This window comes from Antechinus flavipes, chromosome 3 (genome assembly GCF_016432865.1).
Source record: "Antechinus flavipes isolate AdamAnt ecotype Samford, QLD, Australia chromosome 3, AdamAnt_v2, whole genome shotgun sequence".
Classification (NCBI taxonomy): domain Eukaryota; kingdom Metazoa; phylum Chordata; class Mammalia; order Dasyuromorphia; family Dasyuridae; genus Antechinus; species Antechinus flavipes.
Genome location: NC_067400.1, coordinates 10271187 through 10295893, shown reverse-complemented (window position 1 = coordinate 10295893; position 24707 = coordinate 10271187). Strand labels below are relative to the sequence as shown.

Below are 24707 nucleotides of genomic sequence, written 5' to 3'. Positions count from 1 at the left end.
TGGAACCCAATGGGGGGATTTAAGGTGACAACATCCCATGTCTAGCCTAAAGGAAACTGACTCAATCTAAGTGTGCATCCTACACTGTCTAACGATTATTTGATAATTTCCTTATTAATTCTTTACTCAGGTTCTAAGGCAATCAAGGAGAATCTTCGGCTATTTTTCAAAAATAGAAATGTACACACTTTCTCATTAGTTAATTAGCACCGAGCTCCCATCACAGTTTGTAAATCTATCAGAAACAGGTTAGCTTTATTTTACATAAACTTCTGCTATTTCTCTTTTTAAATTGCAAATCACAGGTTCTCAGTGACTAGAGCAATATCAGTGTCCCATTAATATAATATGTTTCAGTAACAACAAATGCAGGAGGGAAGAGAGAGTATTTCTGATGTGTCACCGTGGATAAAGTTCATGGTCAAAGTTAGCTTTGGGTTTTTCAAAAGCAGAGGAAAGAAATATGGAATAAAAAACTCTCACTGATTCCTCCTCAAATGTAGACACAGTTCTCTCAGAACAGTAATTCAAGTCATTCAGGAATTCTCTTCCTAATATGTCTTCCCAAAAATGAAAGGTAAATAAAGTTTGCTCAAAATATTTCCTAATAAGACAAGGAAAGAAAATAACATCTTGGAGGAACTGGGGAAAAATAGGCATAGGGTGGAGCTGTGAATTGGCATTTTGGAAAATAATCTGTAAATATGCTTTCAAAATTACTAAAATACACACATTGTGATTCAGCTAGACCATTGATAGTTCTATCTCTACCTGCAGAAATCAAAGAAAGAGGAAAAGGACTTATATGTGCAAAAATATTTGTAGCAGCTCTTTTTGTGGTAGGCAAAATTGAAAACTAAAGCACATTCTATTGGGGAATGACCAATCGTATTGTGTATGTGAACATAAAGAATTATTGTTGTGCAATAAGAAAAAGCAAATGAACTGCTTGAAAGGAAATTGGAAAAACCTTTTATGAACTGATGCAGAGTGAAATAAAATAATGGATATTATTATAACATTATAGAGAGAAAACTAAACAGCACTGGAAGGCTTTGGGATTCTATTCAATGCAATCATGATAAAGCAGGAGTGCTAAAGAGTGGAAAGCAAATGGGCCACTTATCTCCTGACAAGGAGAAGGATTTTAAACACAAAAGAGAAATACGTTTGTGGACATGGCCATTGTGGGAATTTATATTTCTAAACCATGCAAATATGCCTTCTAGTCTTTTATCTATTTATTTTTGCTCAATTGGGGAGAAATATTGGGAGGGACAGATTGATAAGCAAATGAATAAGTAAAATTTAAATAATTGCTCTTAAGACTCTCCTTGACAGTTGATGGAGTCTCTTAGGACAAAGTTTTCTAAAGTTCTCTCTCTACACCTCATAGTCCCTTGAATCATGAGAATTCATTTTTTTGTGACTAAGAATTAAACTTTCATTTCCTGAGTCTCTAAAATAAAACTGTATTTGTTTTTACTTCCCCTGAATTCTCCCCTCTCTATTCCCTCCAAGGACCCAGTAACATGGTTTTCCATTTCAGGGGTTATGAAAGTTTTAGCTTTTGTGTCCCACTTCATTCGATATTTCCTAGAAACCATCGTCTCTAATCGAGACATGATTAGTGTCCTTTGTTTTGTTTGAAGGTGAGTTGGTTTTGTGCCTTTGATTGTTTTTGCTTTTTTAAAGACAAGGAATCCCTTTCGTGTCCCATCCTGCACTCCTGCTCTTCACCCTCTTTCTGCCCAGACTCACCTGTGGGATAATGCCCTGCTGATCCTTCTCCTGCTTCCCCATCATGGTATAGGACTTTCCAGCACCGGTCTGCCCGTAGGCAAAGATGCAGACATTGTAGCCTTCAAAGGCGTGTTGCAGCATCTCTTCTCCGATGTCTTGGTACACTTGTTTCTGAGATGCATAGTTGATATCTTCAGGCTGGGGGGGAAAGGATGTTGTGAATGAGAGGAATGAAGGGGAAGAAGACATGGAAGAGATCATCGGTTTATAGATGTAGAGGCAAGAGAGACTTCGGGGATCATCGAGTCTGATCCTCTCATTTTATAGTTAGTGGGGTCAGAGAGTTTATAAGACCTAGCCAAAGAATGCAGGAAGTGTAAGTAGTAAGCAGAGTCAGGATGAAGAAGAGTTCATCAGCTTTGGGGCAGATTCTCATTACATTGGTTACAGTTCACAGCTTCTTCATACTTTTCTATCCTGGATGATTTTCATCCCTCTGTGAATTAATGAAGGACCTGTGATTTTATCATCATGAAGAGTTCATCATGTAGGGCCATAGAAACCCATGAGATAGATCATAAGGCTATGAATCATGGGAATCTCCCAAATCTGGGAAGAATCAACTCTTTTGATATTAGAAAGATGCAGGCTGGGTTTAAGAGGACTGCAACGTGTCACTAATGAAGGAGAGGAGGCAATAGTGTGAATAAGAACATCTGGGAAACAGGGTCAAAAAGGAAGGTGGGGATGACATCCTCCTTCCATTGCTCGCTACCTCTGTGATCTTGGACAAACTAGGTCACTTCCCTGGGTGACAGTTTCTTTGAGGTCCCTCCCAGCTCGAGATCTATGGTTCTATGTGTCCAGAGTGAATGGGCAGCCCTAGGGATTTCACTGAGACCTATGGGACGACAAAGATTTAGGAGGTCCCCGATCACACTGGGCAGATCCTCTATGCGGGACCTCGGGGAGGTTATGGCCAGGAAGCATGCAGAATGGAAAGGCATTCACTGGCTGCCATCTGCACCACTAGGGGAAGTACCCATGCTGAAGAAATTGTTTTGATGAAAGTAAGCTCCTTGAGGCTGGAGACTGACGGGTTTAGGTAGCCCGAGCAACCAGCATTGGTATTATTTGCCTTTGATTTGAATTTAGGAATAAATAATTCAAACCATAGAGTGAATCAAAAGAACAGAATGTCCTGGATCATCTCGTGATCAATTCCAGACCAATATGATATTAAGAGATCATCTGATTCATAGCTGTTGGGTCGTGATCTAGCATAACTTATATTCTGAATCTATCAAGCAAAAATTCCACCAGAGCAACCCTCCCCTGACAATTTAGCGACAAACAAAGACCCTTTCCTGGCTCGCACCCAAATTGCAGGGGTTTGTCAATAAGTACTTTTATTTATGCATTCAGGTCATTCAACTAAAGGCCCGATTTCCAAGTTTGTAGACAATCCCCTTTCTGCTTAGCTTCTGTGCTTCCCCTTCTATATATCTGATGCCCAGACATTCAGGGGGTTTCTTAAAGAGCAGGCCATGAGAGAAACAGCTCATTTCCCCGCCTTGATAACTCACATCTTTTCCCAGTTGTTTGTGCTTACCGTGGTATGTGACCAATAGGAATAATCGAAGCTGAAGCTTTTGGGTGTCTCCTTGGGTTGTTTTGGATTGACGATAGCTGGAAAGGAAAAAAATAAATATAAGAAGAGGAAGTTATTGGGTTCGGTGGGGCGAATGCCTCTGATTATGGTGCGCCATTTTTACGGCAGCCAACAAGACCTTCGCACTGGCCTGACAAAAGTGGCTTTTAAGACCGGGTGCTCTAACACAAGCACAGAAAGACTTCCACTGTCACACCGATCCAGTCGCCAAGAGGATCTCTCCAGTGGATGTCCTGCAAACACTTCAAACGATATATCCCAAATAAAACTTATTTTCTCCCCACCACCACTATCACTCTGCCATTCTTCTTCTGGCTTTATTATTTCTATTTCTGCCATCTTCACTCCCCTTGGGACTATAAAAATGGAAAATGGGGAGAAGGCTTTCAAACTTTTCTCTGAGAAGGGATCATAAAGAAAAGTGATAAAGGTTTGAACATCCAACAGTATTCCCCCTTACTGGGGAAATTTCACTTATTGGAGTGGACATTATGATTCATAGACATCTGAAAGAAAGATATCAATAGATAAATGATAGATAGATAGAGAAATAGAAGATGATAGATTAGTTAATAGATGATGAGAGATAGATAGTAATTAGTTAGAGCATGTGCTTACTATGTGCCCGGCACCAAAGCAAGATAGCATCTGGAAAATGGGCTCACAGCCTCAACTGGTTAATATAAGATCCAGAAAGAAGTTGGACCATGATGGCAATTGTGCCCTGACAGGAAGGCTGGACTAGCTGACCCCTACACCTATCAGACCACATTTGTTGTCTTCTGGTTAGTTCTGGGGACTACATTTAAGGAAGTGTATTGATGAGCTGGACAAAGTCCAAAAAAGGGCCAACAAGATGATGAAGGGCCTTGAATTCACATCACGTAAGAGAAGGTTGAACGATCTGAGAAAGTTTTGCCTGGACAAGGAAGATCTTAGAGGGATATGACATATACCAGCTGTGTTCAACCATCTGAAAGGCTACCATGTGAAGAAGGGATTAGCTTTGTTCTGAAGGGGTCCCGAGGGCAGAAGCAGGACGAAAGGTTGGAAGCTGTAGAGGCAGATTTCAACTTAGCTTAAGGAAGTTTCCTAATAATAGAAGGCAATGGGCTCCTGGGTGGTGGCCGCTGGTGGGGGCTAGGTAGTAGACCTCCCTTCCAGAGATTTTCCTTTAGAGGGGATGTTATGAAGGCGTTCTTTTGAAGACCTGGATGGTCTCTGAGGTCCCTTCCCACAGTGATGTTCTGTGATTTTTTAGGCTCAAAGGCCCTTCTATAATGCTGTGTTTCTCCTTTTGAACATAAACCAATATGTCCAGAATGGAGGGGGGTACAATGGATCCTCAAAATTCTTCCAGTGAGATTCTTTCTTTTCCCTGGCAGAGCACCCTTTGATGCTCCACCTCCTGCCAAGCAATTTGTCTTCCTGTTCCACAGGTTGGCTGAGTCTAATAATATCTGGCCTGTCCGAGATCAAGTGCCCATTGTGTGACCCAGAATGATGATGACAAAAGGGAAAAGGCAGGGTGGGCTTGAGAGCGGACACTCCCCTGCTTTTTCTCTCCCCCTCTCCCCGATCTGATGCCCCACCTGGTAGTGCTTGGATTGTTACCAGTTGTTCCTGCCTATCCACAGCAGTGGATCAACTGATTCTCTAATCTGGATTCTCTGATCAACTGATTCTCTGATCAACTGATTCTCTGATCTGGAGCCTCAGGCCTAAAGAAACTGTCAGCCGCCATACCATGAGGGGGAGACTCAGAGCTATGGCCAGCTTTCAGACCTTCCCACCCTGCCATCTATCAAAACGTCTCTCCCTAAGTCTTTCCTCCCTACACGATATAAAACTATTTCCTTTAACTTTTCCCCATTTGGGTAGCATTCTGGGATCATTGCTTTAGAGCTGGAAATGGGGATTTTGGAGTTGATTTGAGCTTAACCCTCTTTATGGACAAATGAGGAAACAGAACCAGAGAGGTGAAGCCAGTCATTCATTCTCAGCCTCACTACTTACTGAGAAGGCAGTATGGCAGAGGAGATGAATTCTGGGCCTGCAGAATGTTACACACCTTGGGCACATCCTAGCCACGGCAAACTCCCCAAACCTTTCCGAGCTTCTATCTTGTCAGAAATTGGAAGTGGTAAATACCTGTATCTGCCAGATCATATCTGCCTTTTTAAGATTGTTGTACAGATCCAGTGAGATAATATACATAAAGCATTTTGCAGTTCTCAAAATGCCATATACATTTCAGTGATAGATATTTTTATTAGTGAGACCTGGGTAATTCATCCTTTCTTTGAGCTTCAATTTCTTCAGATGTAAAGACAATAATCTCCGTCTGCTTTGAGGATCAGTTGAACTCACATACATGAAAGCAAATTTGTAAACAGCCAACCACCCTATGTGGGGGACATTATGACCACTCTATCCCCAGCGCCTGGCCCAGAGTCGGCACTGGATAAATACCTGCTGAGTGATTGAAAACAATCCAGAGAATTCATTTATTCATAACTCCAAGAAAATGTATTAATTTCCTACTCTGTCCAAAGCCTTGTACTCACTGCCCGGGTCATTTTTTAATGTCTTTTTTCTGGATCTTCTCCAAGTGATTAAGTTTTAAGCTCAGTTATAATCAAGTCCTGAGAGATACTGGGGAAAATGGTCTGAGAGTCCTCCTGACTTATTCAGAGTTAGCTCGCTATTCACTATGTGATCATGGACCTGGACCTGAAGACTCTACATCTTATTAGTTGTGTAACTCCGAGCAAGTCATTTAACCCTGATTGCCTCACAAAACAAAACACACACACAACTCTATATTCTAGTCCCACATCTTCCACTTACTAGCTGTATGTCTATAGGCAACTAATTTAATGTCCCTGAACCTCAATTCCTCTATCTATAAAATGGGAATTATTATTCCTGTATTATGTGCCTCAAAGAGTGCTGTTGGGAAATTTGTGAAGAATTGTAATAGTCTACTGAAATTTATCATTATTTGCCTACTTGGTTTGCACCCATGTTCTCCCCCACTTTCTCCTGCACACCCAATTTCTTGCCAGATTTTCTTGTTTGTACCCACACAACACCTCACAGATTTCTAACACAGTCTTCCCTACTCCAGGACCTCATCACCACATCCTTGGGCTCTCTACATCAGGTCTCTCCTCACTCTCAATCTATCCCCCATAGAGCTGGAAAAGTGATTTGTAGAGATTTTCCTAATTGGAGATCTGACCACGTCACCTGCCTCACCCCTCCAGACTCCATGGTTACTATCACAATCACATATAAAAAGAATGCTTTGTTTGATGTTTCAAGTCCGTCATCACCTGGACCCTTCCTTCCTTTCCACCTTGTAATGATAGGCTGATTGCCTTTAGCATCACAGACCGGTTGGCTATTTCTGGGGACATTTTGAAGTCACGCAAAACAACTGAAAATGATGGAATTGTCGGAGTCATCATTAAACCCTTCCCTCTCCATTATCCTCTCCCTCTGACTTGTCTGGGATCACTGACAGTCAACAGACCCATCCACTATTCCAGCTCAAATACCCATAGGGATATTAATCTAGTGCATTAGAGGATGGTCCCTCGTTTCTCAGAGCACAGATGAAGTTTTAATTAAATCACCACAAATCCTGCTCTACCCACCCTGGGAGGCCGACCACCCTGACTGGTAACAAAGAGTTCTTTGGGAAGAGAAGGACAGGAAGATAAGAGCTCTTTGCTAGTGATGTTTGTTCTGTGGAGATGCTAAATTAGTGATGAAGTCTTCCCAGAAAAAGCTCCAGTTGCTAGGGAACTGAATAGGGAAGAAAGATCAAGTTGACTATCCGTGTGTCTCTTTTCAGATAAGCTAATGAGGAGACAAAGGTGCAGCCCAGGTGGGGGTAGACAGAAGGTCTCCTGTGAGTACAGGTTGTGAGTAAGCTGTTCCAGATACAGGAGGAGGGGTGGGAGGATGGGATGGGTCATACCCTGTGTCTTCAGACATACAAGAGGAAATCACGGAAAACTTCCTTCTTCCTGGTTTTCACTTTGAATAGTCAATGTATGTAAAGTTCCTTGTGTTAATCACAGAACAGGATGTAATTTGAGGACACCATCTGATTTCCTGACTTCAAGCCTCTCTCTATTTCAAATCATGCACTTGCTAGGAGCGTGATTGTGTAAAGCACAGATCTTACCATGAAACCCCCCCTACTCATTAAACTCTAGTGGTTCCCCACTATCTCTAGAATTAAAAACATACTCTTCTGCAGGACATTCAAAATCCTAACCTCTACCCACCTAATCTCTGCCTCTGACCTTCCTTTCCAACAAAATTATCCCTTTCTTCCCTTTCCCATACTTTAAGGTACAGCCAGATTGCCTTGCTGTGCACTGCTGCTCCTCAAACCCAAGCCAAGCCAAGCCAAGTCATTTATGGTCTCCTCCACTTTGCCCTCGACTGTCCCTGGATGCAAATTGCATTCCCTCCTCACACTCGTTTCTTCAAATCTCTGGGTTCCTTTCTATTTCATCTCAGAAGCCCACATTAATGTTCCCAGCTGCTCATATCTTCAGCCACATCTTGCCAAAAAAAGTCTTAAATTGATTGTGTATATTTTATGAATATACTTGTATGTTTACATGTTATGTCCCTCAATAGAACAAAAACTACTTGAACCCGGGGGCTATTTTATTTTTATCTTTGCACCCCCAGGGGGTTAATAAATACTTGGTAGCTGATTGACAGATTGCTCTATGTTCACATTGCCTCTATCATCAGAATATCAGCTCCTCGAGGACAGAGCTGCTTCATTATTTTGTCTCTGTATCCTGTGCTCTTGGTATAGCACCCAGCATATGATTGGTATTAATGAAATTTCCTTGATGGATTGGAACCACTTCAATGAGTCTCATAAGGTTCCTGTCTCCTTGTCAGATGCAATCAGAGCAATTTCCAGTGAATGGCTTAGACTTTGCTCTAGGGCACCAAATCTAGAGGGTTCTGAATAGAAAGCCTTTTTCAGCAATAAAGATGCATAAGTGACTCCCAGTGCAGCAGTTTTCCAGGAAGTCCGTCTCCCTCCATGGACATCTGAACTGAGGGGATGTTCTTCAACTGTTCCAAGCACTGGAATAATTCTTCAGAAGCAATTATTCAAATTTTCATTTCCATATTAGTCCTTGAGATAATAATTGGTCAAATTTCCCTGATGTGAAATCAGGAGACAGTTTCCCCAGAGCTTCACGTGATTCCTGCTCTTCTACTCTAGCTAGTTCTAGGGACCCAGAACGCCTGGTCAATAGAAAGATCCCGGGCTCAGAGTCAGAGAATCTGGCTTCAAAACAAATGCCTGATGTTCCTTGCATACAACCTTCGACAAATTTCTTCCTTTCTCTGGGACTCAGTCTCCGAGAACCTCTAAATTCCTTCTCAGTTCTATACCTACGATCCGACGACCCATGGGAAAATCTGACGTTGGCTCGTATGAGATTTGTTAATGGTGCCCAACTTGATCCTCTGCCCATCCAAACAGTGAGTGGGAAGGTGGGAGAGGAAGTAAAATAAGTCCTGCCTGTGAAATAATAATGGCAAAATATCACATTTACATAGTCCTGAAGATCTGCAAAGGGTAAGTGTCGTGATATTCACGGTTCACATTTGCTGGCTGATGGAGTCCCTAAGCCTTAGCAAATCTCAGAAATAAAGGGCAACTTGACTCAGTATGAAAATTTGTCCTTTAGGACTAAACTGCAGCTTCGGAACATGCGGGGAGGAAAAGAGACCCAAGAAGGCAAACGGATGTACTGAAACAAATCTAATACCAACCAGTGGATCAAATGAGGTAATGTCCATAGAGCACATTGTAAACCTTCAATAGAAATAGAAGGCAATAAAAGGAATAGCTGTCATCATTATGATGATCATTATTCAGCTTATTTTTCTTATTTTTTTCAAAGGGGTTCAGATAAAAATTGTCCTGGGGCAAGTCTGTATTTTGAAATTATTTCTTTATGTTTAATTTCTTTGCACAGGGGAAAAAAGAAAATAATTCCTTTTGTAGTGGAATCAAGGTATTAGCATGAGATAGAGTCACTAAAAGCATCTATGCTACAACCTCAGTTCAGTCTAAATGAGTGGGATAACATACTTTTCCTGTATGGCTTTAATGTCTTTTGCTGGTTTTTTACATTTTGTAAACTCTCTGTTCCAGATAGCTTAGATCCTGAGAATTTCTAATGGGGACTTCTGTTAAGTTTTTATGGAACAGTATTTTATCTGAGTGCTTGTCCCCTTCCTTCTCTGTACTTCTGTCTCTACCTCCCTGTGTGTCTCTTTCTCTGCTGTTGCCTTCCATTTATGAAATACAGAGAACCACATAACCTCCTTTGCCATAGTTGCCAGTAAAGCTCAGATCTAAAATTTACCCCTTTAGCTCCTCGTGACATCTATTTCTCTGCTTCTTTTGGCTGATTTTTATTATTATTATTTTTAATTGTCTTATTTTGTCTTCAAAGTCATGGTTTGGTATCCTGCAGAGTTCTGGGCCAGGAGCCAGGAGACCTAGTTTTAGGTCTGTACCCTGGTCTCTCCGAATTGTGTGACCATCATTAACCTCTCTCTCATGTGTTTCTTTGGATGCTTGCATTTCTGTCTCAGAGAGTGATTGCGAGAAAAGTGCCTTGCTCTGCCGATGACCTTAAATCCATTAAGAAAGAGTTGTCATATAAATGGGTGTGAACAAAATGAAATTGTGGAGAACACAGGGAGGGCTGCTCTGAGGTGGTCTCACCAACAAAATTTGTTCGGTCCTTGGGGATAGGGCTACAAGGAAGCCAAAAACTAGTGGAGTTCTGGGCTGAAATAAAAGAGGCATCGGTCCCAGAAATAAGGAGATAATAGTTCCTCCATTTTCTGTTCTTCAAACCATTTCTAGAGTACTGAGTTCAGCCATGGGGACCAAGATTTAAGATGAACTTTAATAAACTGAAGTGTTCATGGGAGGGTGACCAAGATACTGAAAGATTTCACATTCATTTTAAATGAACAAAAACCATTTATTAAGCATTTCCTGTGTGCTGGAATATACTAAGCTGGAAATTAAAATATAAGATCTAGACAATCCCAAAGCATTTACATTCTAAAGCAGAAGACAACATATATCAGGAAGTGGGGACTAAGCAGGGGTGGGGAGGAAGGGAGGAGTGTCTTGATCTGGGAAGTCACAGGGACGATAAGTGGAGCCATAAGGCAATTGATTGATTTGTTTCTTCCAGGAATGGCCATGTTGTTTTGATTACTGTTCCCAGAACTAGAGAAGGAAGAGTTGGGGTGGGGGAAGGGCGTGTGCATGGTGGGTAGATGACCAAAGACAGTATGCTGCATTTGGGAATATAAGAGAGTTAAAAGGTTAGAGAAACAGGGGAAATTCAGCCTGGAGAAGAAAAGAATCAGAAATAGATGAGGGAAAGATATGAACCTCCCCAGAAGGCAGAGTCTGGAGCAATCAGTGAAAACCAGCAGGTTTAGACCTTATACAAAGTAGACATTTCTAACAATGAGAGGACACCCAAAGTAGAATTGGCTGCCTTGGAAAAGTGGGAAGGAAGTCTAGGAGCAAAGACTGGACAGCTGCTTATTAAAATATATTGTAAAAGGGATACTTTTTCAGGTAAAATTTAGGAAAGACCACTGATAGTCCTTTCAGCTCTGAAAACCTGAGCTTGGAGAAGGCTTCAGTCACAGGCAGAAATCGTATGTATTCTTTTGCTGGGGTTGGGTACCGCTGTCCATGGTGCTCAGAGGGAGGCTCAGGTTAAGTCCCACTCCATTGCTGTGACAACATTAGCAAAGACTCTTGCTGCTTGTGCCATTTGATAGGAAACTAATTCCTGTTGGCCAGTGGGTTTCCCTTCTCAGGTTCTCTCTTGGTATTTGGAATCATAATAATACTAAGCAAGAGAAAAAATGGAAAGGGTGGAAAAATCACTCGTAACAAATGATTGTTAAAGGAGGCTTCCTTCAATTTCTTCTCTTTCCTTCAACCCTCCTACAACATGCTACTGAATATGCCTTAATTAAATACTGCTTTCACTGTGCCTCCTACATGGAGAAATTTACAATGATGATATTGTCCATCACGTCTATGTTTAGCATCCAGCTTAGCGCCGGACATATATTAGGTGCTTAATAAATGCATGTCAACTAACCACTTATACTTCCCTCCGTGGATGTCAAGGCTCTAGTCTCACCCTATCTTGGTAACTCTACTTCTTATAAGACAGGTTAGTTCTGGTCAGACCAATCTACATTTTTACATTTTCATTTTTGTCTCTGCACGTTTGCACACGTGATTCCCATTTTTATGCCTTCCTCATTCTCCAGCCCTCAAAAGGGACCAATCTTTGTTAGTTTTTCTCTCTTTTCTTTTGAGGAAAAAAAAGTTTGATTAAACATATAGCATGGGATATCAATGCAAACAACTCAATTTTCTTAGTGGCAATTTGCATTTAAATTAATTTATGTAACTATATCAAGTACATTTAAATGCATGCATATATACACATAAATGTGTGTATGTATACATATTGTATGCAACATATACATATACAATTCATACATACAAATGTGTGTGTATTCTAATGTGAGACAACATTCTATAGTGGATAGAAAGTCAGACTTTAGGTGAGGAAGAACTGAGTATAAGTCTTGGCTCTGACATAGACATGTGATGCTGTGGAAGTTTGCTTAATTTCTCAGGGATCAGCAGGTGCTGATCTACAATGATAAAGGGGAATTTCCTAACAGAGGCTTCCCAACATAGATGAAATCAGAAGTCAGATCAAACATTGCAAACCATAAAGTGGCTTATAGCCTTATTTACTTTCCTTAGGTGGCCATAAAACTTATTTGTCAATTAATTTTCAAACACTTCTCTGAAATAATCATGGTTGATGTGTACTATGTCCTTTACTTTTTTTCCCTTTAGTATTATTTCACTCATCAACTTTAATGTCATTAAGCTATAGGATTCTATTCCATTGATGTACTATAATATATTTAAGCATTATTCCATTGTTGGTTATTTGAGTTAATTCTGATTTTTAAAAATTACATGTATTGCTATAAGATTTTAAAGAAGATGGCTCTCTTTCTGGTTTTTGACAATTTCTAATAATGAAATCATTGGATCAAAGAATAGGACTTACTTTATCACATTTGCTGCATACTTCCATCTTATTCTCTCTCTCTCTTTTAATTCTTTTCTTTTCTTTTTTATTATTATTATAGCTTTTTATTTATAAGTTATATGCATGGGTAATTTTTCAGCATTGACAATTGCCAAACCTTTTGCTCCAATTTTTCCCCTCCTTCCCCCCAACTCCTCCCCCAGATGTCAGGTTGACCAATACATGTTAAATATTCCATCTTATTCTCAAAAAGATTCTACAAGCTGATGTGAATACTAGTGGTAGATGACTGTGTCTGTTTTTCCACAGGCCTACCAGCATTGAATTTCAATGTTTTAAATTATTTTTTTAACATTTTCATGAACATGCCATCATAAAGTTGTTTTAATGTGTATCTCTTTGATCATCAATAATGTTCAGCATTTTTCAAAAGATTATTGTTTTTGTTTTTTCTTTTGAAAACTGTCTGCTCATATCCTTTGATCTCCTGTGGACCAGGACTTACCACTATAGCTCTTTAATAATTCCTTATATCTTTTGTCCATCATATCTGTTGTAAATAATTTCCCAACCTTTTAAAAAATTTAATTGTTGGGCTTTGTCATACATGAAAACTAAGTTTCAGTGAGTAACTAAACTCATCTTAACTCCTGATAACTCCTTTCATTAATTAATTGAATTAAAAATGATACTCCCTCTACAACTGAGATAAATATTTCATTACATAGTATTCTAATTTTTTTTCCTAGAGCTTATTCTTCATGTCTAATTCTCTTCCCACATTGCAGTTACTAATAACATATGTTGATAGGGTTCAAATCCCTTTCTTGCCAGATTGATACCCAATTTTCCCAATCATACTCATTAAATAAAATTATTTCCCTTGTTTTTATTTTCTACTTACCAAACATCAAATATTTGGCCTACAATTGATAGAATACAAATACCAGACATTCAATCAAAAAGTATACCAAATATCCGATGCTTGGTAAACAGAAAATAAAAATAAGGGAAATGGTTTAATTAATTAATGTGGTTAGGAAAATTGGGTATCAATTTGGCATGATATATATGTATATGTATAGATATACATATATATACCTACACACATGTCTACATGTTTACATAAATTGCTACATACCAGAATTCAACCAAATAGTGTGTATAAATGTACATACACACACACACGTATATATAATTTGGTATATATGTGTATATATACACAAATAATTTAAATTCAACCAAATATACATATATATATGTTTGTATGTGTGTGTGTGTGTTTGCATATTCTATTACAAAGATGTCTATCTATGTTTCTGTCTTTGTCTTGTCTCCATCACTCTTTGTCTCAGACTCTTCTTGCCTGTTGCATGCTCTCCCTCTCCTCACTCTTTCCTCGCTCCCTCCCCATTCCTCTCCTCTTCCCTCTTTCTTCCCCCATCTCTGTCTCATCTGTCTGTCTCTGTCTCTTTGTCTCTATCTCTCTGTCTCTCTCTTCCTTCTCTCTTCTTTCCTTTCTCCTCTCTCCCTACCTGTATTTCTCGCCCTCTTTCTCTCTCTCTGCTCCCCCTCATCATTCAGTGCAAGGCAGTTTTGTATGATCAAGCTTTGCATTATTTTTCAAAGAGATTTTGAGGTCTCTATTCATTAGCTCTTTTCTTTGGTGTGACCTTTAATATTCTCGCCTCTTTGTTTTTCCACATAAATTTTACTTACAAACTACATAGACTCATTTAGCACATAATTATAGTAATTTAGCATTAGCTAAAACTGTTGGTTAACAAACTTATCTCCTCAAGTGCAGCAAGTTCCTTGAGGGGAAGAATCCCAGCTCATAGTTTTTCTGCAGTCACGACGGTATCTCAGAAAGCAGAAAGCATTGATGTCCAGCGTCTAGAGGGAGGACTCTAACATATTGGGTAGGGGATACAGACAATAATTACACAGGAAGGAGATTATACGTTGGGATCTGCATGAAATAGAGGAGGAGTCCTACATCAGTGGGACCATAGACCTATCAAGATGCATGAAATGAAATAGAAATGTAGATGCAAGTATTCTTGTTCAGTCTTCAGTCTTGTTCAGTTCTTGTTCAGTGTACGTAACCCCATACACAATGGAATCGGAAAAGCTGTTTCCTTTGTGCCATCATTGAGACTTATTTGGGGGTGGTAGAGTTTAGTCAAAGCAGTAGAGAAAGCTGGGTTCTGATCCTGGTTCTGATCTATTATTTCTGTGACACTCAACAATTGAATATTTACTGAATTCTCAATTCAGTGACTATTTCCCTAAGATATCACACTTAAATTATATGCACCTTACACATATGATCTCATTTCAAGCCCTTTGGCTGCTCTGATTATGCTGTGTGTGTGTGTGTGTGTGTGTGTGTGTGTGTGTGTACACATGAACGGATATATGTGTCCATACCAGAAGACCTCAGTATATTCAGCATTAAATATGAGGGGAAGATCACATAATAACTAAAACTCTGTCCTTGAACTCAGCAAAGCTGGTTTAAAATCCCATTTCATACACTTAGCTTGTGCGTCTGGGCAGGTCACATCATTTCTTTCAGCCTCAATTTGTTCCTCTGACAAATGGGAATGATGATAATTTCAATGTCTGCCTCCTACAACTGGGAAGAGGAAAGCTTCGTCTATAGAAATTGGAATTATTTGAATGTCGCTCATAGGGATTAAGGACCAGGCAGATCCATCAGGGTCCATCAGCAGGGACCTAGAACGTAACCCTCCAGCCTCGTGACAAAGAGCAGGGGCTTCTCAATGATAGCTAAGGAGACTGGGCCCCGTTTGTCCTTCTTGGCAAGTGTCTAAAGGCAAATAAAACATAAGTATAAAATTATGCAAATCTTGAAACCCTGACTACTGCCTCCCCACTTTAGATGGTAAGGAAAGTGGAGATGTGTGCAGCAGTCAGCTTTGTCCTTGGATTGTTCTTCAGGACCGTTAATGGTGCAGACACGAACACATCTGCCTGTGTTTTCTGTGTGATTTAGTTTGTTCATTAAATTAGCAGGCTTGATATGTTCTCAAATGGAACAGTTTGGAAAGTCAACTGGTGATTTCAAATTTATCGCAGGAGGTATGATCTAGTAGGGATGTCAGAGGCTTCCCTGTGATCCACCCCGTACCCAAATAGAAATTTCCCTTGCAACGCCCTTGACAAATGGCTATCCAATCTCTGAGGGCGAGGAGGGCGCCACACTCTTTTTGGTCACCATCATTTGAACATCACTATCAATTTTAAGTATATTTTTCCTTAAGTGACCTATATTGATTCTCTCTCATTCCCCTCATTGCTCCTGGTTTTTCCTCTGGGATCAACCAGAACAAGTCTAATCTCTGTATCCCATGCCATTGGTTCAAACCCTTTCAGGCAGTTCTCAAGTCCCCTTGGAGATCCCTCTTCTCTGGTCCTTTAAATGCTCATCCTATGGCATAGCCTCTGGGGTCTCCATCACACTGGTTGTCTTTCCCTTCATGTTCCCAAGCTTATCCACATCCTTCCCACAATGTGGCACAGAGAATGGATCACGGCTCCCAATGCAGCCTGAGCAGGGCAGAGGGCGGTCTGCATCTGGGAAATGTTTGATTAGCCACAGTGCGGAGTGGAGTCTGTTACTGTGGATGAGAATGGGATTAATTTGGGCTCATGGGAATGGGATCCATGGACTTGGCTTAGTACATATACCTTAATTGATCGACTATAATGAACATCCCTGTTAGCAACCGGAGGCTGAATAACAAAGACCAAATGAACGGAAGACTCCATCCTGCCAGTATGGTATTATGAAAATAATTTTCTTTAGTTCAAAAAAGTTTGAAAGACTTTGATCTTCGATCCACCTAGCAAAGAGTCAGGGCTACAGAGAACCCATGTGGTGCATGTTGCCCGCATCCTGACAGATTGCCGGTGAATCCAAGGCCCAGAATGAGACGTACATCTGGGGACGGGCAGATCCAGAAACATGATTGGCTTGACAATCTATTACAAGAACTTTCTTTTTCTTTGTTTTTTTTCAGTGAGGGAGATAATGTAGGAGGGAAAGCTATCTATCAAACCAATCAACAGCTGTTTAGTGTGCATTTAATACATGCCCCAAACTGGAAAAAGCACCCTGGTGGCAGAGGCAAATTGGAATACAACATGGCTACCAAAATGACAAATAACTGTCCTGGGAAGTCAGAAATCATGGGTTTGGGCATCAGAAAAGGCTTCCTGGGGAGTGGCTGATGAAAACTTGATTTTGAAGAATTAACAAGGTTTCAATCAACTGACATGGGGGGCGGTTCTGGAAAGAGCATGATCAGTCTCGAAAGGCCGCCCAGCTCACTATGGCTGGTTAATTGCTGGGAAGTTCTTCCTGAAGCCTAAACCAAATCCCCTTGACAGTGCCCTTTGGCCCAGCAACTTCAGTACAATCCCAAAGTGCTCCCTTCCCCAGCCTGAGTGTCTCCCCTTCTTTCTCTGGGTCCACATTTGACATGGTTTTCAGTCACTTATCTGGGATTTCCAGTCTTTAAAAAGTCAGAAACTAATCCAACCTTCTCCCCAGTTATTTTAATGAGGCACAACCTAAACAAACACAATGGGAGGAGGAGTGACATGGCGTGAGGGACAGCAGGATGCTCAATTCGGCCAGACTGAAGAGTGAGTGAAGGGAAATGAGGTTTAAAAGTGAAAAGGAAGCTGGGAGCAGTTATAGAAGGGCTTAGGTGCCACACTGAGAAGTTTTCGTTTAGTCCTCAAGGTAATAGGGAGCCACTGGAGGATATGGAGTCGAAGAGTGATGCTATTTCAATAATGGCTCAAAGGCTTCATTTATTTGACACTTTCTGACTAAAAGGGCCTCCTTTGCCAGTCAAATCAACCCAGCTCTCATCTGCCACACAATGGGTGGGTAGGAATTTGCTGTCCAGGCAGGGACTTAGCACCAGTTGCAAGATAAACACAAATTCCAAACATCAGCACCAGAAGCATAAAAGAGGACAGGCCATACTGATAGACGCTCCCCTCCCCCCCACACTCATCCTCAGCCACCCACCCCGAAGCCTGACAGCAACAGAGGAATATGTGGACCATCGTGCTACAGCAAACCAGCTCAAGTTTGCTACCAGACAGCAGGGACGGGGAGCTTTTTTCCTGAGCTTAGCAGCATTTTGATAGCTCCTCCTGAGTTCCTTTCAGAAGCTGCCCCTTATTTCTCTCCCCCTGCTCTGATGTAGGAGACGGTGTCTCCCAGTGGACGGTTGTATCAACAGGAGCCGGACCTGAACTTGGAAAGCCGTGGGCCCAGCTGGAGATGCTTCCCTCATCAGCCCACATCTAATGCCCCGCACTCAACCTGGGGGAAACGTGGTGGGAAAGCTGGAAACAAGCCACAAAATGCCCAGAGAAGGCTCCGGAGCGCTGGAGGGATACGAGACCGGGCCGTGTGAAGACCGGCTAAAAAAAATCATTTTTTTAATTTGAGAAGAGAAGACTTGAGAGGTGACCCATCTTCGGGTGTGTCAGGGGCTGTCACCTGGAAGAGAGATGGGTTCTATTCTGTTTTTCCCTAGGGGACCAAATGAGGAGGGGTGAGTGGGAGAGACATGTTCCAGCCTGATATAAATAAAAAACTTCCTAGGTGGCCTTGACCATAGTTTCAACAAACTCCTTGGGCCTGCTTCTTTCTCTGTAAAGTTAGGGAGAAGGGAAGGACTAGACAGCCTTTGACATCCTTCCCGCTAACGGTCTAGGATGCTAAGCCCCCATGATTCCACATACTTCTTCTCTCTGTCTTCCCCTCTGTCACCTGTAGGAAACTGAGGCCCAGAGACCAAAACTGGCACAGCCAGCCAGTGGAAGAGCATGACAGAAGCTACTTTTTATCGAGTGCTTTAAGGTTTGCCCAATGCTTTCCATAGTTATTTCATTTGATTCTTACCATAACCTTGTGAGGTTATTTTTATTATTAATTATATATATAATATATATAAATATACATATAACCTCACAAGGTTATTATTAATTATTATTTATATTATATATTATTTATAAATATATACAATAATTATATGTAAATATATAATAATTATATATAAATATATAATAGATATTATTTATATTATTATTATTAATGTCATCCCCATATTACAGATGAGGAAATGGAAGCAAACTTGGGTAACTTGCCCATGCTTATAGAGTAGAGATTGGGGGGGATTCAAACTCCAGTATTCCTGATGCCCAAAGTCCATCCACTGTAGCACGTGGCTACCCCAGTGGAGCGGGACTGGAGCCTGACTTCCTGGCCATCAGCACGATGTTTCTGGGCGGGTTCGGGGTGCGTGTGCCTGCGTGTGTGTGTGTGTGTGTGTGTGTGTGTGTGTGTGTGTGTATTTACAAGGCCATAACTTGTGAACTCAAACCCGGCCCTGCATCTGGGAGCTGAATAGGTTGCAGCTCACTGGGACCGGCGCCTGCTCGCCCAGATTTGCTGATGCAGGAGGGGGGAGATCACAGAACAACGTCCCAACAAAGGACGCCAATCCCCATGATCACCAAAGCAGTGGCTGGGCTGGGGAGAGGAGGGAAGGGGACAAAGGGCAGGGGCTGGCTGGCCTGCGGCCAGGGATGGGCTCTTTCAAAGGCACCTCTTGGGTCCCACCTGCCACCATCTAGGGCACCAGAGGAAAGCTTCAGGGCCTTCCTGTGCCAGGGCAGCCCGACCTCCAGCTGCTGGAGTCATCAGAGCAGCAAAGTCCCACAGCTCTTTTCTGGGCAGCGGGATAACTAAGGCTGGGAACGCAAATTGGTCATGGAGGCTGGGACCGAAGGAAATGCTCATCTGTGGGCCCGGGGCCTCCAGTGTCCCACAGAGCTGGACAGAGCAGGACAGGAGGGGGGATCTGTCGGCATCGCTTCCTGACTGCCTTATAGTCGGGAACCTGGGGGACCCCAAGGGATCTGGGCCCGGGCCCCTCCCTCTCCTTAGCCACATCCTCACACAGAGGGAGGGGACCACTGAGGCACAATCCACTCAGCCGGATCCAAAGTTCCCAAGTGCACTCACACAAGCTCTGGTCCTTCTCTTAGAGATTCCCCCCTAGAACCGAGGAAGAGCTCCCTCTCCATCAGTGAGAGGAGTGGTGCTCCGTGAGCAAATACAGACGGGATGGCCTTGGGAGGGAAAGGTTGGGAGGGAGCGTGGAGAGAGGGATTGGAGGATTTCCTCCCCGCGCCCATTCCATGTTCAAGAGCTATCAGGCACGTCCTAAACAACAGCCAGTTATAGAGCAAAATCAGTTAAATCGGGGCCCTCTCTCTCCCACCTGTCACAAGCAAACACCCAGAAAAAGCGGCTCCACTCCCAGCCTTCGCTTCCTCTTCTCCTACTCCTCACCCCCTTGCAATCTGGCTTCCCACCCCGACGCTCCAAAGCCAGCGTTCTCGCCAACGCCGTCAATGGAGCCCTCATTTCTAAAACCCAGACTTTCCCAGGCCGCTTCCTCCTCAACCTCTCTGAGAATGGTGACCACCTTCTCCCCTGGAATACTCTCTCCCCCCTTTCTTTTATGTCCTTCTTCCTCTTGATTTTCCTCCAGGACTCAGTGACTGATTCAGCGTTGGGCTGTGGGAGAAGGAGTAGAAGGTGCGGCTCTTATTACCAGACATGGGAAAGTCAGGAGGGAGACCAGATTCGGCAGAGGAGACTAGGCAACATGGGAGTGTGAAAAGGGCACTGAATTTGGAGTCAAAGGATCTGGGTTCAGATCTCTGACCCTGGAGGTGGCTGGTGGTTCAATGAATAAAGCACTTTGGTGGGGGTCAGGAAAAGCTGAGTTCAAATCTGGCCTCAGACTCTTACTTGCTGTGAGATGTTGGGCAAGTTACTGAACCTCAGTTTCTTCAACTGTAAAATGGGGGTGATCATAATAGCACCTGTCTCCTCGGGCTGTTGTAAGGATCAAATGAGATCAAAATTGTAAAGGACTTGGCACATGCCTGGCACACAGCAGGTGCTATTTAAATGCCCAATCTCTCCTTCCCTATGTGACTTTGGGCAAGTCACTTGATCCACCCTACTTCCAGTTTCTTCCTCTATAAAAAAGAGGGAGCTGGACTCAATGGCTTCTGAGGATCCTTCAAGGTTAAGGTCCTTTGGGTCTCTGATGGCGCTTGACCCGAGCCGGATCTAAATTTGGAGCAGTTCTGAATGAATCAGGCCATTTGGAGCAATGCCCGAGAGTCTGGGCAGAGCCAAGGCAGGTTTTAAGCTCCGGGGAACAGGAGAGGGGACGTACAAAATGATCTCTCCGCCCCCTGCCTTTAGCCTCTGCCCGGCAGAAGCACAATAGGGCACTGCCCTCAGGGGTACACGGCAGGTGGCCACGCGTTAGAGGAGGCTCATGGTACAAGCGGCCGTTAGAAGGTGGGAACAACGCCTTGGTACCCAGTGAGAACAGTTAGTTCACATAAGAAGCTGGCAGGCCAGGACCGGTCAGCTCCGCCCTGGATCTGCCCCATGCAGTTTTGCTTCCTTCCTCAGCAATGGTCTCACGCGTCCCAGACCCTCCACCGCTGCCCATCTTCAACATGAACAGAGGGCGTCATGCTTTGTACTCCGTGGTTTGGTCACGAGAGCCCCTCACTCTGGCCCTGTCCCCTTAAGTCCATCCCATGAGGCCCAGAGACAGACTCTCACAGCTCCCTTCTCTACTCCAGATTCACACCTGATTCTAAGTCTATGAACATCACGTGGGCTCTTCTGGCAACAAATCCCATCTCTCCCTCTTCCTTGTGTGGGTAGTCTTCCCCATTAGATTCCTGAGGGCAGAGAATGCCTTTCTTTGTCTTATTTATATTCCCAATACTTAGCACAGTACCTGGTACATGTTTATCAGATTATTTTGTGTTGTGTTGTGTCGTAAAGGCCATGTGTGACTTGTCCTATCACCCATTGTCACCCCTTCCACTTCCTGGTGAGATTACGAGACGAGGAGAAGAGAACTGACTTATCTAAAGTCACAAAAGTAAAGCTTTTATGCTGGAGAAGGTAAAAAAGACTCTGGCAGCCATAAGGGAGCTAATGAGGTAAACATGGAGAAGGATTGGAAGTGATTCATTGTAACCACCCGTTTCAATTTAGGAGAACAAGTAGCAAGCACTCTGAAAGCTCTCCTTAGCCCGTACCAGTGGGGTGCTGTCCAGCCACAGCGTCAGCTCCTTCTGGGGCAGGGGCCTGGGATGTCCACCCGGGAGGGCAGCTCCCATCTGCACAGATTCCCTCCCACTCCAGGGAAACGGGAAGTGAGGGAGATTCCCTGTCTGTCCTGCAGAATGTGATGTGATACTGGGCGGTATTTTGGGGGCCTTCCTTTCAAAATATCTTCCATTTCCCAATCACCGCTGAGCCTTGGAAAAAAGTTAGAATTGATTATCTACATATTCCTGTCCATCTTCCCCACCCAATCAGCCAATGTATGCTTCAGTACTAAAGACAAGCAGGGATTCTAGTCCATCCTCTTCATTTTACAGATGGAATCTGGGTAAAGAAAAGGATCCAAGATTTACAGGCAGAAGAGATCTCCAAGCTCATTTAGACCAACTTTCTCATTTTAACAGATGAGGGAACTGAAGCCCATTAAGTTGATTGAGAAAGTTGAAGTGACTTGGCTCAGTCACATAGGTAATGACAAAGCAGGATTCTAACTCAGGTCTTCTGACTACAAATGCAGCCTTTCCTCCCTCCCTGTCCCACTGTTTACACTTAACCTCATTAGCAAAGACCAAGTTGTGCTTCACAAGTGCTAGACAGCACAGCAAGGCTACCAGGGATTGGGGGGTGGGTAGGACCTTCAGATTTGGCACCTCCTTTCTCCCTTCTATCGGCACAGATAACCCACGGCTGGTTGGAGCCGAGAAGCTTTGGAAGAGAAGAAAAGCAGATTCATTGACTCCTCATTCAGAGAACAGGTTTGGGCAATTCCATGTGCAGAGCAACTGGGGAGATGTGGGGGTAGAGAAAGGGGGGGACAGGAGGCAAAGAGGGAAGAGCTAGCCCCAGTTATCAAGTGCGCAGTCACTGAGGTCAGGGTTGAAGCTGGCTCCCCAACAGAGACAGTTTCATAGGATGAAAAGAAGTCCGGAGCTAGAATCAAAAAGCCCTTTGTGTGAATTTGTCTCTGCCGGTCAGTGTGTGATCTTGATAAATCACTTAACTTTTAGGATCTGTTTCTGGGGTCATTGAATCCTCAGAGATCCCTTCTGTCTTGAATCCATCAATAACCCTTCACAATCCCCACTTCAGCCTGTAGATTCCTAGCTGACATCTGCAGGAGAAGCAAATGACCACTTGTTGGGTTTATCGCGGAAGGACCTCTGAGGTCCTTCCCTACTCTGACATTCTGCCAGGAACATCTTCAGCCTGACCCAGTCCACACCCATTATCTAATTCGGCCCTCTTGGAATCATTACGGCCTCTTATAGATCTGAAAAGGGAGGCTCGGAAGGCAGGCGTGAGCGAGCTTCCCAAGATTCCTCCAAACAGATGACGACTCCCACCTACTTCTGCTGCTTCATCTGGGCATCGATGAGCCTGCCAGGAGGAATCTAGAAATCGCTGCCAAGGATTATAAAGTCTCGGGTCCCAAACCGAAGACCACAGGGGCACAGATGGTTTTTTCATCACTGCTTCCCATTGAAGCAAAGGGATAGAGGAGAGAAAAAGAATTGATTTGGGAAAAGAGCAGCTGGCTAAGAAGGTGTCTGAGAATGGAGTTGGGATTTCTGAACCATGGCTCAAAATATAGAAATGACAGACCCAATGCTGGGGATGGAGAACACGTAACAATGGCTGGTGAGAAGGAATTTACTTCAACTCTTCACTATATCCCCACCTGGACCCATCAGTGATTGGAGGCAGGGCTCACAGCCTATACAATGAGAACATTAGTGCTCATCTATGTCTCAAAGGAACAGAGCCCCCCTGGTTAAAGCCGGGGGTCTGCATTCGGCTTTCATCCCGAGCCAAAATGGATATATTAGAGCCCCTTTCTCCTTCCAGGGTGGGCGTAGCCTCTCACAGAAAATCCCCAGTGCTGATTGTTCCCAGGTTTGGGCACAAGATACCATAGTTCAGCCGCACAAACCAAGTCAAGAAAATTCTTTGTCAGTCCTTCTTCCCTTCTTCTCAAAATCCAGATCAGCTTCGGTGTCTGTAGAGCTGTGGATGGGATTGCTAAAATGCATCCAGTGACCATCTCTAACGGGAAAGCATGTTCAGGCCAGGTCTGGCAGAATTAACTGTATATTCTGCTGTTTTCAATTGCTCCTTCTCTATGTCTCTGTCTCTGACCCTCGGTCTCTGTCTCTCCATCTCTGTTCCACCTCCCTCTACAACACCATTAGTCAGAGGTTAAGAATATACAAGACAGGGTGGGGTTGTGGGGATAATCCCAGATCTGGAACCGGAGAATATGAGCTCAAACCCCAATCGACCTGTCACTTAATGTCTCTTCATCTGTGAACCAGCTGGACTAGGGAGCTTCTCGCATCCTTCCCAGTCCTGACATTCTAGCAATCTGAGGTGTCATGTTCCCATCCCCGGGACTGTGTGACTGAAGATCACCCACTCGATAGGATAAAAGGGAACACTCCCCAGGAGCTTGCTCTCCTGGGGGACACAAAGGAAGGACTGATGCCCCCTTTCCAGTACACTCCAAATTTTATTCTTCCCATTATTCTAACACTGATGCCCTCCCCACATCATGGATAAAATCAACCACAAGGAGTTTTAGAGAACTTTGAAAAAAGGTGTCAGCCCTTTGGGCTTCCCACGGTGGAACCAATCACGTTCTAGTGCCACAGAAGCAGGAGGAGTCTATTAGCATAGAAATGAGGGCAAAGGATTGGAGGAATCATTCATCCTCCCACCTTCGCTTCAACCCATAGAAGGCTCTTTCCTAGCTTTTGGGGGTGTTCCAGATTTCATAAATGCAGGCGATTTCCCCAAGATGCATCTGAAAAGACTGCTAACAGGTTTGGGGAGAGATCCTTTCTCTGGTCATTAAATTGACTTGTCCCTCCTACCA

The 24707-nt window shown here is 43.2% G+C and overlaps 1 protein-coding gene across 20 annotated transcripts in view; it reads right to left on the bottom strand.

Annotated features, from left to right (window-relative positions):
• The window catches only part of KIF1A (kinesin family member 1A), a 173200-nt gene that overhangs the window by 120212 nt on the left and 28281 nt on the right, over nucleotides 1-24707 (bottom strand). For all 20 annotated transcript variants that reach the window (XM_051991717.1, XM_051991718.1, XM_051991721.1 and 17 more), the window contains exons 3-4: nucleotides 3356-3432; nucleotides 1762-1941 (exon numbers count right to left, since the gene is read on the bottom strand). In XM_051991717.1, the coding sequence (XP_051847677.1) occupies nucleotides 1762-1941; nucleotides 3356-3432 (257 nt within the window). The remainder of the gene's footprint in view (nucleotides 1-1761; nucleotides 1942-3355; nucleotides 3433-24707) is intronic.